The 18,332-nt window shown below is 36.2% G+C and overlaps 1 protein-coding gene across 1 annotated transcript in view; it reads left to right on the plus strand.

Moving 5' to 3' along the window:
- LRP6 (LDL receptor related protein 6) overlaps window positions 1–18,332 on the plus strand; it is a 161,863-nt gene that overhangs the window by 13,297 nt on the left and 130,234 nt on the right. The window contains exon 2 of the mRNA XM_072766022.1: window positions 12,806–13,199. Coding sequence (XP_072622123.1) covers window positions 12,806–13,199 — 394 coding nt within the window. The remainder of the gene's footprint in view (window positions 1–12,805; window positions 13,200–18,332) is intronic.

Raw genomic sequence — 18,332 nt, forward strand, 5'->3', positions numbered from 1 at the left:
AAGATTGAATTTTAGTTTTGTGTGAGTAACTGTATTTGATACTAAAGCACTTTTTGAGACTCTTACAAATAAATGTATCAGATCTTACCCAGCTTTGACCACACAAAAACATTTCTTTTCCATAAACTTTTTACAACATTTAATATCCATTCAGGTTTTGTCCTTCATCTTGCTCTTTCTATTCTGGAACAAGTAGTCATTTTACTTTGAGACTATTTTCCTTTTCTTTAATAAAAACACATCCTGCATACCCCTATACAAAGTTGTTCTTTTCTGTCACTATTTCTCCTAGTAGGGTCTCATTTAAATATAAGATTTTGATTTATAAATTACTGCTATTTTACAGAGAAAACAGAGTCACATAACTGTCACGCACGATCATTTTGCTGTAGACTGGCAGAGCTATGAATACACATCCTACAACTTTTTATAGCCATACACTTCTCAATATGGCAGAAATGAATATGCCTATAAATAAACTCAAGTATCTATAGCTGCTTCGTACTATAAAAGTAAGAGGAAAAAACTGTATAAACTTGAACTGCTTATTTATTTTCTGTCTTAATTAGAAATGACTTCAGCGGGGGATCCCTGGGTGACTCAGCGGTTTGGCGCCTGCCTTTGGCCCAGGGCACCATCCTGGAGTCCTGGGATCGAGTCCTGCATTGGGCTCCCGGCATGGAGCCTGCTTCTCCCTCTGTCTGTGTCTCTGCCCCTCTCTCTCTCTCTCTCTCTCTGTGTGTGTGTCTATCATAAATAAATAAATAAATAAATAAATAAATAAATAAATAAATAAATCTATCTTTAAAAAAAAAAAAGAAATGACTTCGGTATTTAATAAATATCCATGAATTAAGTCATCATAGTTCTTAGATTTTTTTTTTTTTTAGATTTTATTTATTTGAGAGAGCACACATAAGAGTGGAGGGGAGGGACAGAGGGAGAAGGAGGGGAAGAGCAGGCTCCCCTCTGAGCAAAGGAGCCTGACTTGGGCCTCAATCCCAGGACACTAGGATCATGACCTGAGTTGAAGGGAGACTTAACTGATTGAGCCACCTAGGCACCCTAGTTCTTTCTTTTATTTTTAAGATTTTATTTTATTCATTCAGGAGAGAGAGAGAGAGAGAGAGTCAGAGACACAGGTAGAGGGAGAAGCAGGCTCCATGCAGGGAGCCTGATGCAGGACTTGACCCCAGAACCCTGGGATCAAGACCTGAGCCAAAGGTGGATGCTCAATCACAGAACCACCCAGGCGTTCCAGGCACCTCAGTTCTTAGGTTTTAAGTAACTAAAAGATTTTGGAAACTATCTTCAAGTTGACTTATTACAAAACATAGTTACTACTGAAATAATATTTGTCAGAACAGTGATTCAACTTGGCTAAATGCAAATGTAGATATGATGCTAGTTTATTCTGTCAGTAAACCTGTAAAAGTTTAGGAAGAACATAGCCAGGCTAATAAAAATGTATGCTTATCTTAATTTCATGTTGATAACTCAGAAAACATAGCTGTTTTTATTAAACCAATAATATTGAACTAGTCGCATTTGCAGAAGATTTACCTAAATGTTTGTTACCTTGGATTCTTAAAGTACTTGGTTTAGTTTCTATAAAAATACTTTTGAAAGTAGTTTAATTTCCTTAATTTCTGAAAGTCTTAGGAATATTTAATGTATATGAACAATTATTTACTTTCAAGCCAGTTAGAATAGAATTCCTTTAAGGGATTTTATAATCTAAAATTATAATTGGTAATACCATCTGGAGGAAGGAAAATACTTTATATACATATAACACATTACACTAAAAACATACAGTATTGTAATAGCATTCTTAGTGACAGATGTAACTACATGTATGCTGAGCATAGCATAATGAATAAACTTTGGAATTGTGTTGTACATCTGAAACTAATGTGGCATTGTGTGTCAGCTATACTTCAATTTGCTTACTCTGCATAAATAAAAGTTTTTAAAAAAATAATTATGAAGGATTCACTGAAAACTACTATTGCCCACTAAACTTATTTTAGGTTTGGTATGATACAGATTATACAAGAAGTGGCTGAGAGCCTTACATACCCAGACATGGGAAATATGGGTTGATGGTTGGAGTTCATCTTTGGAGTCAGACCTGGGATTGATTTTTTTTTTCATAAACTTAATAATTGGATGGTCTTGAGTTAGGTAATTAACATCTCTGAGTCTTGATTTCTTCATCTGTAAAATTGGTATAATGATACCTCCCAGGGTTGTTGTAAAAATTAAATGAGAAACTATATGTAAAGCAGTAAGCATGCTGCAATCATTGTCATTATATGTATAACTGTCTTGTATTCCATTGGCCTTTTTGGCATCATTGTAGCAGAGTAGAATTGTGGTTATGGGAAAGCATATGGGTAAGTGTCAGAATGAGCAGGTTTTTGTAAGAAAATATGGAACCCATAAGAAATCTAGGTTCCTCACTGACTGGTTTTTTGACCATGGATAGGTCACTGCTTTGTGTCTTTGTTTTCTTAATTACCAGCAAAGTAGGGACACCTGACCCAAAACCCTCACAGGGAAATCATGGACACCAAATGGAATCATGCATGTTATTAAAAATACAAAGTATTATATGCAAATATGGTGGCTTTTTTGTTTTTGTTATGAAGATTAAGCATTAGAGAAATTTTGGTTAGTGTGTCTCTCTATTGGGGGGTCCATCAGTTGGCTACTTGAACGCTATTGCTCACATTTTCATTAATATTGGTTATTAGCTTGGCCATATCATGATAAGAACATTTATTTTAAGTGCCCTGTGTGAAGGACCTGGTGACCTACTTTACCCCTCTATAGACCTCCAGTACTGGGGAACACGGCTTTAGCCCCAGCACTGTCTCATCTAAATGTAGGACTTTGGGAAGGTCAGTTGACCTCTCTAGGTATCTGTGCTCATTTCTACAGTGAGGAACTGAGAGTATTCTCTCTCTAAGCAATTCATTGACCATCCTGTCACCCGTGTGTACCCTGCTTTAAGCCATCATTCTTTTGCCTGGAGTGCTGCAAGTCCTAATTGATTTGTCTAATTTTACTGCCTTGCCAGCTTCTTTCTCCACATCTATTTCACATCACCGGTCAATCTTTTTCAAGTAGTTATCTTCAGTACCTTTCTCTGTAGCTCTTGAGCTAAAGACAAGCCCCTTCCTTAGGCCTCCAGGTCTGTCCTGGTCTCTCCTGCTTGCCTCTTCACCTAAAATCAACAATAGATATAAAAACATGCAAACAGACACAAATAAGTAGAGAGCCTATAGCTTCAGTTTGAAAGTTTCAACCTGCTGGCGGTTTACGTAAAAACTCATTCCTCCTTTATATTTTTACCATGATTGTGTTTCTGGTAGATGAGGCAAATTGAGGTTACCTGCTCAGTCAGTCTGAGGACTGAAGTGTCTTCACCAGTATTTGTGGATATCTTTAAGATTTTCTTTGTCCTGATGTGTAATTTTATGGGGGCTGTGTGCTAAATTTTGGGTGAGGGACTCAAGACCAAGGGCGTCTGGGTGTCTCCAGAGCTCATCTGAATGGATAAAAGATCCAGCCTACTTCCAGGTTTTTTTGTTTGTTTGTTTGTTTTAAGAGAGCATGTGCATGCATGTGAGTGTCGGTGAGGAGGAGCAGAAGGAGAGGGAGAGAGAATCTTTTTTTGTTTTGTTTTTTAAATTTATTATTTATTATTTATTTATTTTATTGGAGTTCAGTTTGCCAACTTATAGCATATCACCCAGTGCTCAAGTGCCCGCCTCAGTGCCCGTCACCCAGTCACCCCAACCCCCTGCCCACCTCCCTTTCCACTACCCCTTGTTCGTTTCCCAGAGTTAGTAGTAGGGAGAGAGAATCTTAAGCTGCATGCTGGGCATGGAACCCACCACAGGGGTCAGTCTCATGACCCTGGAATCATGACCTGAGCTGAAATCAAGAGTTGGACACTTAACTGACTGAGCCATCCAGGTACCTCTCCAATTCTTTTTTTTTTTTTTTAAAGATTTTATTTATTCATGAGAGACAGAGAGAGAGGGAGGCAGAGGGAGAAGCAGGCTCCATGTAGGGAGCCTGATGCGGAACTCGATCCACGAACTCCAAGATCACACCTCAGCCGAAGGCAGATGCTCAACCGCTGAGCCACCCAGGCGTCCCCAATTCGTATTTTTAATAAGGTCCCTGGGAGAGCTCCTTGTGTCTCTAGTAGGGAAAAGGAAGCTTTAAATCTCAGGTGACTACAGGGAGTTAAGGGCTTGGAGTAGGAAGGGAAAGGGCTGGTGGGTAGATGGAGGGTTGGAGGAGATTCGGGTATTAAAGGAGGATGGATAAAGGATTCAAGGTAGCTGACAGGAAGGTTGAGGGAAGTAAAAAAGGACAAAGGAAGAGTAGAGGGTGATAGGAAAGGAGAGGTTTTAGCTGAACCAGTTTGGGGAGACTCCAAATTTTGTAAGGAGGACATTGAAGTTCTTAATTATCTCTAAGCTTTGCCATTTTTGAAGATACTGAGCTGAATCTGTGCTGTAAGGGTGAAGCATGAAGTCAGTGGGAGAAGAGGGAGAATTTTCAAGAGGATGAGTTGTTATGTGATTAAATCATTAAATCAGAAATAAGAATTCAAAGGACCTGAGAAAGAGTATAAGTGTACCTTGCAGATACTGCAGCTTTGCTTCCAGGATATGGTAATTAACTGAATATTGCAACACAGTGGGTCAAATGAATTTTTTAGTTTCCCAATTTCTTTTAAAATTGAAAGCATTTCTCTCAAACCCTGCTGCTACTATATCAACTAGGTTGATGTAATATTCTAAAACTTGTTGTCATTTCAAGAGTTTTTACAGCATCTTTACTAGAGTGGATTCCATCTCAATAAACCACTTTCTTTGCTCATCTGTAAGAAGCAGTTCCTCAGCTATTGAGGTTTTATCATGAGATTGTAGCAATTCAGTCACTTCTTTAGGTTCCTCTTCTAATTCTCTTGTTTTTTCTATTACATTTGCAGTTATTTTCTCTGAAGTCTTGAACCCCTAAAAGTCATCCATAAGGTTTGAAATCCAAACTTGTAAATATTGATATTTTGATCTCTTTCCATGATTCAAGAATATTCTTAATAGCATCTAGAATGGTGAATCTTTTCTAGAAGGTTTTCAATTTACTTTGCTTCGATTCATCAGAAGAATCACTGTCTATGACAGCTTTAGCCTTCCAAAATATATAACTTAAACAGTAAGACTTGTAAGTTAAAACTACTCCTTGCTCCATGGGCTGCAGAATGGATGCTGTGTTAGCAGGCATGAAAACACCATTAATCTTGTTGGACATTTCCATCAGAACTCTCGGGTGACCAGGTGCATTGTCTGTGAGCAATAATATTTTGAAAGGCGTTTTTTCTGAGAATGGGTCTCAACAGTGGGCTTAAAACATTCAGTAAACCATGTTGTAAACAGATATGTTGTCACCCAGGCTTTGCTGTCCATTTACAGAGCAGGCAGGGTACATTTAGCATAATTGCTAAGCACCCTAGGATTTTCAGAATGGCGAATGACCATTGGTTTCATCTTAGAGTCACCAGCTGCATTAATTAGCCCCTAACAAGTCAGTCTGTCCCTTGATGATGTGAAGCCGAAATTGACTTCTCTCCAGCTATTCTAGATGGCAACTTTTCCCAATAGATGATTTTTGTTTACACTGAAAATATGTTGTTTAGTGTAGCCACTTTCCTTAATTAGCTTAGCTAGATCTTCTGATCTTGCTTCTGCTTTTATATCAGTACTTGCTGCTTTACCTTGCACTTCTTTGTGTAAACCTCATGAACCAACCTTTTAGCTTCAAACTTTTCTGCAGCTTCCTTGTCTCTCTCAGCCTTCATAGAATTAAAGAGAGTTTAGGCCTTGCTCTGAATTAGGCTTTGGCTTAAGGGAATGTTATGGCTGGTTTGATCTATCTAGACCACTAAAACTTTTTCCATTTCATCAGTAAGACTTGTGCTTTCTTAGTGTTTGTGTCTTCACAGGAGTAACACTTTTAATTTCCTTCAAGAGCTTTCTCTTTGCATTCATAACTTGGCTAACTGGTGCAGGAGGCCTAGCTTTCAGCCTATCTCCTCTTTTGACATGCCGTCCTCAATAAGCTTAATCACTTCAAGCTCTTGATTTAAAGTGAGAGATATGTGACTCTTTTACTTGAACATTTAGAGACCGTTGTAGGGTTATTCATTGGCCTAACTTCAGTATTGTGCCTCAGGGAAAATAGGGGCCTGAGTAGAGGGAGAGACACAGGGGAATGTCTAGTTGGTGGAGCAGTCAGAACATAGAAAACATGTATTGATTTTGTTGTCTTATATGGGTGCAGTTTGTGGTGTCCTAAGACAATTATAATAGCACTGAAGGTCACTGATCAAAGATTACTATTATGAATATAACAAGCATGAACATGTTAGAAATATTGGGGGAATTACCATAATGTGAAATATATTTGTGAAGTGGACAAATACTGTTGGAAAAAATGGCACCAAATGGCGTGCTTGATGCAGGGTTACCACAGACCTTTAATTTGTAAAAAATGGGGATCCCTGGGTGGCGCAGCAGTTTAGCGCCTGCGTTTGGCCCAGGGCGCAATCCTGGAGACCCGGGATCGAATCCCACGTCGGGCTCCCGGTGCATGGAGCCTGCTTCTCCCTCTGCCTGTGTCTCTGCCTCTCTCTCTCTCTCTCTGTGTGACTATCATAAATAAATAAAAATTAAAAAAAAAATCCTTGTCTAAAAATATATATATATTAATTTGTAAAAAATGCAGTATTTGTGAGGTACAGTAAAGTGAAATGCCTGTATTCCTTTGTAATGAGCCAAGGAAATTCCCTCTGTAATCTCCACTAGAGGAGTCAAGGGAAGATAGAAGAGGCCTCACAGAATAGCTGGGAATGTTCCTATTCAAGAGTTAGGATGTGATTCTCAAAAAGCCAAAGAAAAAATTTCTTTGCTGGAAAATATCATAGTACCATGCTGTAACAGACTAGATGACTGGAGCACTGGTTCAAGAGTTGAACTTAAGGAAAGAGATACATGAATCTCCGGACAAGAGAGGAATTTAAATATCATTATCAAGGTTGGGATGGTGTGAGTCCATAGGTGAAGTCCATTCCTCATCCAGGTCATGTCACCACCATGCAAATGTCAAAAATCCCTACTAACGGGGCAGCCCCCGTGCGGCCGGGGGTGTGATCCTGGAGACCCGGGATGGAGTCCCACATCCGGCTCCTTGCATGGAGCCTGCTTCTCCCTCTGCCTGTGTCTCTGTCTCTCTCTCTGTGTGTGTCTCTCATGAATAAATAAATAAAATCTAAAAAAAAAAAAAAAAAATCCCTACTAAGGAGGGAGGTAGTTTATTCAAAAAGTTTATTGTAATAAGTAGAATGCACTGATCACAAGATATGTAGGTTCTCAAAATCAAACACAGAAAGGCTTTTCTCTTAAAGCAAATAGTGCCAACAGGATCTTTGTGGGAGAGTGGAGTAGGATAAGCTGGTGGGGGTTAGGAGATGACATGACCATGGTAGTTTAACAGGAGGTGTTTTTTTCCTGTGGTCACCTTACGTTCAGAATGAAGATGTTCTGCGTTGTTTTGCTTAAGGTGAGAGCTAGCTAAAGCTTAGGGATCTTGTCTAAACTTTGAGTAAGTCAAATAGGTAAGTACCAGGCATTTGTGAGCACTTGGCCAGTAATTAATGTAAAATCCTTTTGGGTTTATGACAAATGTATTGTTAGATCAGGTTCTAGAAAATTACTTTTAGGGCAGCCTGGGTGGCTCAGCGGTTTAGCACTGCCTTCAGCCCAAGGCCTGATCCTGGAGACTCGGGATCGAGTCCCACATCAAGCTCCCTACAGGGAGCCTGCTTCTCCCTCTGCCTGTGTCTCTACATCTCTCTCTCTCTCTCTGTCTCTCTGTCTCTCATGAACAAATAAATGAAATCTCAAAAAAAAAAAAAAAAAAAGAAAATTCCTTTTAGATGTTAGTAGATATTTTTATATTACTGTCAGATAGTGAACTCTTGCTAGGTATTGGGGATAAACTTAGTTATAAGATACTGCTCCTATTCCCAAGGGGCAGAGATTCTAGTTGAAGTAGAAAATATATTTTTAAAAATGCTAATATCAAATAAATGGTAAAGACTGTAAAAGTTCAGAGAAGGAAAGCTGAGGCCATTGGAAAGATTCATGGAATAGATAAGATTTGAATCTGCCTTGAAGAACTTGCTTGTTGGGATAATGAGAGAGAAGTATGGAGTAGGTAGGAAAATGAATACACTGTGGTGATGTAGTGCTCACAATCAACCTGTTAAAAAGCAGTGTGTATGATGATGCAGAGGCTATAAAAGTTAGGTAAAAGTCACCCGGTGGTGGCCTGAAGTATTCAGACTTTTTATTTTAGGCAAAGGAAATCAGAAAGCTTTTTGAGTTAGATAAAGTAGAAGTATTAGAAGTGGAAAAGAGACAGAAGAGTGTTGAGATCACTTACCATTAAAGAAGTTTAGGGAGAAGATTATGAAGATCTAGAGTAGGATAGTGGTTCCGAGAATGGAAAAGAGGCAGGTTTAAGGACATGCTAAAGAAGAATCATCAAGACAGTATTTGGCTGACTGGGGGAAAAGGGAGCTGTGAAACAGGGTTCCACCATGTACCAGTAAGATTAGGAAAATGGTACCATGGACTCTTGAAGGTATATATATAGATAGATAGATATAGATATAGATATATATAGATATATAAATATAGATATCTATCTATATATTTCTTTTTGCGAGGTTGTGGGGGAGGTGATGAATATAATTTAATGGCTTGAAGAGATGGCCAAAAAAATTTATAGGTGCAGTACTGAAAGTTAGGCTGGAGATGATTATGATTTGAAAATTACCTGAATAGAGTCGCTTTATTGACCAGGTGAACTTGCCACATTTTCTCTTCGACACTCTTGTATTTCTGGAACAAGGAAGAATCTTGAGGATACCCATATTTGAGAAATGGGAAGAAGATTTGAAACTAAAAGGCAGATGAGGCATGACCAGAAAAACGGGAATAACTGTGTTGTATAAAAAGAGGATTCTACATAGGTAGAGATATGGTTAACATTGTTGAATGCCAAATACAAGTCAAGAATAAGGACTGAGACAATTGGAGAAGGACAAGCAGTGTATGTTCTCATTCATTTGGGGAATATAAATGGTAGTGAAGGGGAATATAAAGGAAGGGAGAAGAAATGTTGGGAAATATCAGGAAGGGAGACAGAACATAAAGACTCCTAACTCGGGGAAACGAACTAGGGGTGGTGGAAGGGGGGAGGAGGGCGGGTGTTGGAGGGGAATGGGTGACGGGCACTGAGGTGGACACTTGACGGGATGAGCACTGGGTGTTTTTCTGTATGTTGGTAAATTGAACACCAATAAAAATTAATTAAAAAAAATAAAAAATAAATAAAAAATAAAATAGCAGAGGATAAAAAAAAAAAAAAGAATAAGGACTGAGAAAAGGCCATTAGATTTGGTTCTGAAGACTTGGAGAGAACAGGTTTAGTTGAGTGAGGGGTGGAAAGTTAGAGTCTAAGTTAGACTAAGGTGGTGGTATGAAGTGTATTCAATTGTAAGATTTGTATTGTAAGTGTATTCAGTTGTAAGATTTTGCGTTAGGAGAAATACTCTTGGGGGTAGTTATTAGAACAAAGTTTTTTGATAGAAGGATCTGGCAGGAGCCATTGCAGATACAAGAAATAGGGAATAATCCATAGAGCAAAGTTGCAGAGAATTACAGAGACTGAATCAAAAGTATTGCTTTAACTATAAAAAGGAGAAAGTAATTTATCATTTGAGACTGAGGACAAGGTATAGGAGGATGGGTGGGTTACATAGAGATTTTTGAGAATTTTAAATTAAGATGTTAAGCAATTATCTTGCTTCCTGTCTCACTGAGATTACTTTGGGATATGATCTGAGATGGAAGGATTCAAAGCATGAATTTGTCTTCAGGGAAGCAGAAAAAGTTTAGAAAAGAAAGTTTGGTAGGAAGTTAAAGGAAAATGAGGATTCCTAAGCACCTGTGCAGGTTCCACTGAAGGGGTATGTTGGCAGTTATTATGGTTATTTGGCTATTAGGAAGTTACAAGGTGTAATCTCTTTGGAATCGAAGGTAATGTAGTGCATGGCATATATATGACAATTAGGGGCAAGTATGTGTGGATCCAGTGTATTTCTTTCATGGACAAAAATAATATTACCAATCAAATTATATCTTTCAGCTATTCCACTTAATATATTGCTGAATAGATACTGGTTGTAATATTGTAGAAAGCATTCAAGTATCAGAAGGGTGATTAAGACAGGGGGAACTCTGGGATTTCCTTTTAATGGTTGGTTTACTTGGTGTTTGTTCTTTCTGTCTGTCTTTCTCTCTCTCCTTCCCCCTTTCCCCCCCTACATCCAACATTGGGCTCTAAACTCACAACACCGAGATCAAGAGTAACATGCTCTACTAACTGAACCAGCCAGGCACCCCTACAAATAGAATAGTCCCTTAGAAGTCTTAATTATAAATAGTACTGCTAAATTAAAAGAAGTTAACTTGTCTCTCCATCTCAGCCCTCTTTCTTCACCCTTGTACCTAGAAGGCTTTTGAGGTCTTAAGCGATCAGAAAGGTTGTTTGGATTTTGTAGGCCAAACGTTCAATAGAAATATTAATGTTTGATTTGAAAGTCATAAACATACTTGATTTAGCTAATACCTGACACCATATACAGATTTGGTACACAAACAATTACCCAAGAATCATGCCATAAAGAAGGTGCTCAGTAAATAATAGATTGTTATCACTCTTGGATTTTAAATTATAAGTGCTCTCAGGTTATTGCTTAGCCCTGTGTAGTACTTAGCATTGTGCCCTTAGCTAATAGAGGCCCTTTTCCTGATTTTTATAATTGGCTCAGTGTAAGATAGTGCAGTAGATACTGTGGGTACTAATACCTCATTGTGATGAAGGAAAGATTGAATTAATTAAAAGTGAATCTGTGAGGGAAATTTATTAATTGGCCAGTAGCAGTGTTAGATATACAGAATGAGCGGAAAGGGCTCTTAGTCACTTTTAAAAAAAGCTATCCACCCATTTGTTTTTAACTAAGAAAGATGGATTTAAGCGTAGTTAGAAGGGAAGTTCATGTTACTTCTAGATGAAAATTGTGGACTTTTATAACTCTTCTTGGCAGCCATAATCTATAAACTGGCTTAAACATGACTTTTTTTCTTTATACTTTTTTGAGCACCTTAGTTTTTGAAATTAATTTCTTAAAAAAGAGGTAGTGATTACTTTGAAGTGGTATTTGGTATTGCCTTTGGATGACAGTTGTAGACCTTTAGTGAGTAATTGTGAGAGAAGATTAGGTAGATTACTGCATAACTCTTATTATTTTTCCTTCCCTCATTTGTGTTCTTCATCTCAGCCTTTAGATTTGTGCTATCCAATATGACCACTTGTCTATTTAAGTTAAATGAAGTAAGGTTAAATAAAATTAAAGATTTAATTTCTTAGTCACACTAGCAAGATTTTAAGTACTCTTTAGCATGTGGCCAGAGGATACTCTATTGCCCAGTGATGATATTTCTATTATCACGGAAAGTTCTTTTGGATAATTGTGCTCTAGATCTTTCATTGCTAATGATGCTAGGAAAATAAATGTCAGGAACTTGGAATAGATATTTAAAAATCCCCAAACCATAGAATTTATACAACTTAAGTCCTAACAGCTTCAGCTTTCTCAAAGTTAAACATTATTTCTTTAGGGATTAGCTTTATATTTAGTTTCGATATTAGGTCTTATCAGAGGTCATTCTGATAATTAAAACTACTCTTTTTATAAAAAAAAGTTTCGAGATATATGCCTCTCTGGAACTGTCCTCATAGATGTAATATATCTATTACCCATAAGTTTCCTCATGCCTCTTTAATAATCTCTCCCTGTGTAATCCTTGTTCTTTTTTTACCCTCTTTGTCTACTCCAGACAATCACTCATCTGCTTTCTGTCACAGTAGAGTAATTTGAATGTTCTAAAATTCTATATAAATGGAGTCATGCAATTTACTTTTTTTTTTTTTTTTTGGTTTGACTTCTTTTACTCTGCATGATTATTTTGAGATTTGCATGTTATGTAAGGTTCCATGTTACATGTACAAATAATTCATTACTTTGTTTTGGTTATATCGCAGTTTGTCATCCATTAGTTTATTGATGACATTTGTGTTAATTCCAGCTTGGCCTTATTGCATATAAGCTACTATGAACATTTATGTACAGGTCTTTGTATTGACATATGTTTTTATTCCTCATAGCTAGGTATGGAATGGCTAGGTCATATGATAGGATGTATGTTTAACCTTTTAAGAAACTGTCAAACTGTTTTCCAAAGTGGCTGTACCATTTACATTCCCCCCAGTAGAGTGTAAGTGTTCCACTGGCTCCATATTCTTAGAAATTCTTGGTATGGCCCAATATCTTAATTTTATGTGACAGACTCTTTTAATAAGAAAAGACTGCCCTAGTAGAATTAATTCCTTGCTCTTGCAACTTTTTGTATTTAACTGCTGCAAAAAATAGTATTTTGTTTGTGAAAAGACTTTAAGACAGTCTTCTATAGATTTATTTAGTCTTATTTTTTGATAGTACTTATTCACTAATGCTGATTTGAAACTCACTTTATAGGAACCATTACATTTCCTTTCTTTTTACTTACATATTTTTCTTTTTTTGTTCTAGCGGCCCCTTTGTTGCTTTATGCAAACAGACGGGACTTGCGATTGGTTGATGCTACAAATGGCAAAGAGAATGCTACAATTGTAGTTGGAGGCTTGGAGGATGCAGCTGCGGTGGACTTTGTGTTTGGTCATGGCTTGATATACTGGAGTGATGTCAGCGAAGAAGCCATTAAACGAACAGAGTTTAACAAAACTGAGAGTGTACAGAATGTTGTTGTCTCTGGATTATTGTCCCCTGATGGGCTGGCATGTGATTGGCTTGGAGAAAAATTATACTGGACAGATTCTGAAACAAATCGGATTGAAGTTTCTAATTTAGATGGATCTTTACGAAAAGTTTTATTTTGGCAAGAGTTGGATCAACCCAGAGCTATTGCCTTAGATCCTTCAAGTGGGTAAGTTTTGTGCAATGTACAAAGCCTATTGCATTTCCGTTTCCTAATTTTTTCCTCTAGCACAGATACCCCCACCATCCCCAAAAGAAAAGAAAGATCAAAAACCAGATTTTAGATTCTTTGATCTTCTTTGTCAGGTAGACTTGAACATGGGAAATTACATGTGGTCTTAAAGTAAGATGTTTTTGTGAATATTATGATAATTGTGTTTCTAGTATCACTGATGGGATAGCCATACATAAGAGTTCTTAGTTTGTTTTCTGCATTTAATAATTATAAGAGGATAATTAGAAGGCAGAGAAGAAGGGATGAAGATCTATTGAGTAGTATTTGATACTCAAGATAACATCAAAAAAATCTTCTGGATATTACAACTTTGAATGTACATGCAATCATTTTGTTATACTAGTATCTTTTAAACTCTGAGATATTAGTTAATATGTCAGTGTTGAATGAAAAATAAAAATTAAGTTGTTAATAATTCCTTTCTAGTTAGTTAAACACATATTTGATGTAAAGGTTTAATTTCTAATGTGAAGGGAAACTTAAAGCTATGGGTAAATCCCACTAGAAACTGTGAACTGTGTCATCACATGTTTCTGTTACTGTGCTTCTCTTCTGCCATATACCATTCCTTGATCCTTGTTTATTGAATATGTCGTTATGCCAGAGTCTGTCATGGTAGATAACTAAACATTAACCTGAAATAAGGTACTCATAATTGTTTAAAATCTAAAGATAAGTAATCTGCAAATAACCATTGTAACACTTTGTTTTCTTTGACTTTCAAATATGTTGGAATGCTTTAAAACTCATAGAAGGGAGTGGATTAATATTATGCAATAGAACGTGGGGAAACATGAAAGAAAGGTTTATTGTGTGTTCCTTTGTCTTGATATCAGGCCTTACTTGGTGACAAAATTTAAAGAAGATGTCATGTTTTAAGAAAATGAAAAGATTTGTCTGACCATGAAAGATAAAACATGGGCAACAGTGTAGTGAAACTTTAGAGTGAGAAGTTCTGGAACATACATATATATAATTTATATAATACATAAGAAAATCCGTATTTTTTTAGTGGGGTGCATTAAGAGGTATCTGCTAAAGTCAGATGGTCTCTTAATAAAGCATCAGAAAATATAGTGGCTCTGGTTGTAGGAAAAGGGGTTGACTGTCCCAAGGAGGAGATCAGAGACATTAGATATGCAGTAAACTGTACTGATGAAAAATTTGGTTGTTGAGAACTTCCAGGATATTTTTGAGAAATGGAATCTGTTTTGCTAACAAAGTTTGTAGGTTGTGGAGAGTGTTGAAATGTTTGTGAGGTTACTGCTTTATAAAATACACAGAGTTTTGGTGCTTTCAGTGGTCATTAGGGAATAGTACCTTGTGAAAAGAGAAAGATTTCTTAAAAAAATTATTTATGACAAATTTAAGAGGGATGATGGCAGTTTAGCCAAATTATCTTTTAATAGTATGTTCAGAGCTCTGCTCTTTGTACTTATGTTGGGAAGAGAGGGGGGAGTATCTTTAAGGATTTACTATCTATTTAAGGACAGAAAACTTGGACGAGAGCACTTTTCCTTCAAAAGCATGTTTGTTTGCATTATATAGTATGTAGTGGAGAGAGGAAGAGTCCTATAGGGAATTGGAAGGGCCACAAGAAGTCAAGGAGGTTGGGTGGATAAAATAGCTTGATTACCACAATTCCAGGGCAGCAGCTAGATCATTCCTTTTTTTTTTTTTTTTTTTAGCTAGATCATTTCTACAAGGGATAATAATTTAACTATAGTATATATTCAAGGGAACTAAATTTATAGGTAATTCCTGACTATTCAGGATCTAATCATTTAATGATTAAATGAATCATTCTCATTTTGTGCCCTAAACTAATCTGCTTTACTTCTAAGTGTCAGATCTGATAAGTGTCTTAGGAAGTATATTTACCATATTTATTAAAAAAATACATTAGAGTTTCTGTGGCTTTAATTTACTCATGAAACTTCCCAGTATTGAAGGTGAGAAACCATCAGAGCCTCAGCTGATGAAGAATATTACTGGAAGAACAATAAAAAGTGTGCTTTGAAGGTAGAAAGTAGTGTTATTTAAGCTTCTAAGGGATGATCAGTGAACACTATTTTTCCTGAAGCCTAAGTTTTGGTGAAACAGTGAAATAGTTTTTTATTGTATTTGATGGTTGTGATAGTGTTGCTTATACATATGTATGTATTTAAATTTGCCCCTCCCCGTTCTTAAAATCTTTTTTGATTTTTAGAAAGTTATGTGTCATGTCTATTTTTATTTTTATTTTTATTTTTTTATTTTTATTTTTTTTGTCGTGTCTATTTTTAAAATTACACAATTGGAAATAAATAGGATGCAGCCAAATGGTATACATTTGGTAATTAGCATGATGAAGTGTAAAATTATATTTTAAACTCATTTAAAAATATATTCTATCAGTCTTCAGTGTTCATCTTAGATTTATGTTAGGGATTATGGTTTTACTGGAGAAATAATTTTAGATTTGAGTACAGCACTTATCAAACAAAGGAGATGATTTCCATGTTTATTTTTGTGGAGAAATGAAGTTTGCTTTCCAGAGAAAGTACATGAAAACAGTACTGAAGAAAAATGTAGGCTTTATCAGAGTTCCAGTATCCTGGGTTATAAGGTTCAGGAGAGCTGACTGAACTCTCTCACATCAGCTTATGTAAAAGGAAAGCTACTGAATGACTGGTATTGTTTGAGCCCTGGGAACTAGTGCAGACATCTGTGTGCTTTCGGATGTATGGAGTTCTTTGTGTAATCAGCCCATTTAGCCTAGACTGAAGGAAGATTTTTATTTCTCTCCCTAACTTTAGCCTCTGTTAGTCTGAGATTTTTTTTTCCCCTTTGAGTGATGGCAGTGTAGCACTCAGAATAAGGAACAGGAAAACGTGTGTATAGAAATTGTTACAGAAATGAACAACCATAGTTAATAGGAAGCAATATCCTTCTTTTATAGTAAGAGGTAGTTCCTGACTATTTGGCTGCGCAGCTACTTGAAGTTCCTTAGTCTGTTCCACAACAACTGTACTAATCTTAGTGATATTAAGGGCCAGCTATTTCAGGTACAAAGAAGGTAGTTTTAGGGGTTTTTTGTTCATTAAGGATCTGTTCATATTCTGTATTCTTTGGATTTTTTTAAAAAGTTAAACTTTAGGGGTAGCCCCGGTGGCACAGCGGTTTAGCGCCGCCTGCAGCCCAGGGCGTGATCCTGGAGACCCTGGATCGAGTCCCACGTCGGCTCCCTGCATGGAGCCTGCTTCTCCCTCTGCCTGTGTCTCTGCCTCTCTCTCTCTGTCTCTATGAGTAAATAAATAAAATCTTAAAAAAAAAAATTATTGATTTAGTCTGAAGTGAATTGTACTGAACAGCTTTGAAAGATACTTATTTTAAAAATACATTTTTATCATCATTAAGAATAATATAACACTAAAAGTTCTGCTTTAAAAATACTTTTAGAACTAACTCAAAGGAAAAAGAATAATGTATAATTTCCCTAACAGTTATATACGTATGATTGTTATATCTTGAGTACATTTAGAAGTACTTTCTACACTGGAATGTTCCAGATGACTAAAATTATTCCTACCACATAGAAGGTGTTCAATAAATATTTTTTGAGTGACTTGACTTTATATTTTCTTTTATAATCCTGTTAGTTTTCCTTGTTAGAGGAGAAAGTGTTTTCTCAGCAAATATAAATTTTAGCATCATCACATGAATTCTACCTCAGTATGGTTTTGATTACAATTGTTTATTTCAAACATATTTAAGATTTTTAATTTTTTCAACTCAAGTTATCAAGATTATATTTTATAGAAATAGACTCACTGGAGCTTGTTTTATGTCATATCTAGCTCTCTTATTTAGCAGCAAGTCACTTCATTCTTTTGGACTTCAGTTTTCTCATCTCTAAAATGATGGGTTGCTTTTAGTTTTGACATCAAGTTTAAAAAGTGAGATATTTAAATAAGTACTATATATAGATTTACCAATTTTTATTGTACAATTACACATTCAAGTCCATAATTTAGGTATGTTACACTTAGAATTGTGTTTCTGCAGAATAGATTCTTAAAATTTTGTTTCTATTGCCGTTATTGTATAGGTCATCCACTTAACCTCCTTTTTTATGGCTCTTTGACCCCTAAAACCAGTTTGCTAAAACCACTTGATGTAAACTAGAAAATAGTTTAAAATGTCAAAAGATTCTTTTTGTTTAAAGAAGGGAAAGTATAACCAATTACTTTCAGGCAGATTATATAGATTCAATATAGTTTGGAGGTGGGGTTTTTGAGATTATTATCCAGAATTTAAGAGAAATGTGTCAGAGAAGCCACTAATGCAGGAAATCTGGATTATTGGCTTGGTTTTACCAGCCTCTGTGATATGATTCAAGGACCTTGAAAATGAAAAAACAAGACAAAAATCGAACAACCCCCTCTCCCCCACCTTTAAGAATAAATAAAAGTATGTATATAAGTATGTTCTCAAATGTTAGTATAGGGCTTTCCTCTTTACTAAAAACATCTTAACCTTCATCCAATTTTTAGTTCTTTTTATCTAGGGATATCTATTACCCTCTCTTAGACAGAGTCGTAATTATGTAGTTAAGTTTTTTTATGTCCCATATCTCCAGGCCCACTTTTATAGAAGGAACCTTGAAAGGGAATATTTGCAGTGTAACTAAGTGACTTTACCTACCTAGCCTAGTGTCTTACTTAATAGCTTTGCTTTTTAAAGAAAAGCTTTCCTTCCTTGCTGCCCTGACCTTTTAATTCAGCCTTAGCAGAAAGAAGAATGAAATTTTGTGAGAGTAAAGAACAGGATACCTTTAACTGAGTGTTGCTCTCTGTATTTTGGTGCTCTTATGTACTCTTCCTGTTCCACAGTGACTGTTTTTTTAGAAATTGTAGTAAATTAGTTTTGACTGGCACCAAGTATTTGTGCCATTGAGCCTTTAAGATTTTGGAAGGAGTTTTGCCAGATAACTAATCTGTGAAGTAGGTATAAAATGATTGTCTTAGTATTTTCTTTGCAGCATTTTATTTTGATACTGTATTCCTTTTAGAAATTTTTCTCTTT

This window comes from Vulpes vulpes, chromosome 8 (assembly GCF_048418805.1).
Source record: "Vulpes vulpes isolate BD-2025 chromosome 8, VulVul3, whole genome shotgun sequence".
In the NCBI taxonomy this organism is placed as follows: Eukaryota; Metazoa; Chordata; class Mammalia; order Carnivora; family Canidae; genus Vulpes; species Vulpes vulpes.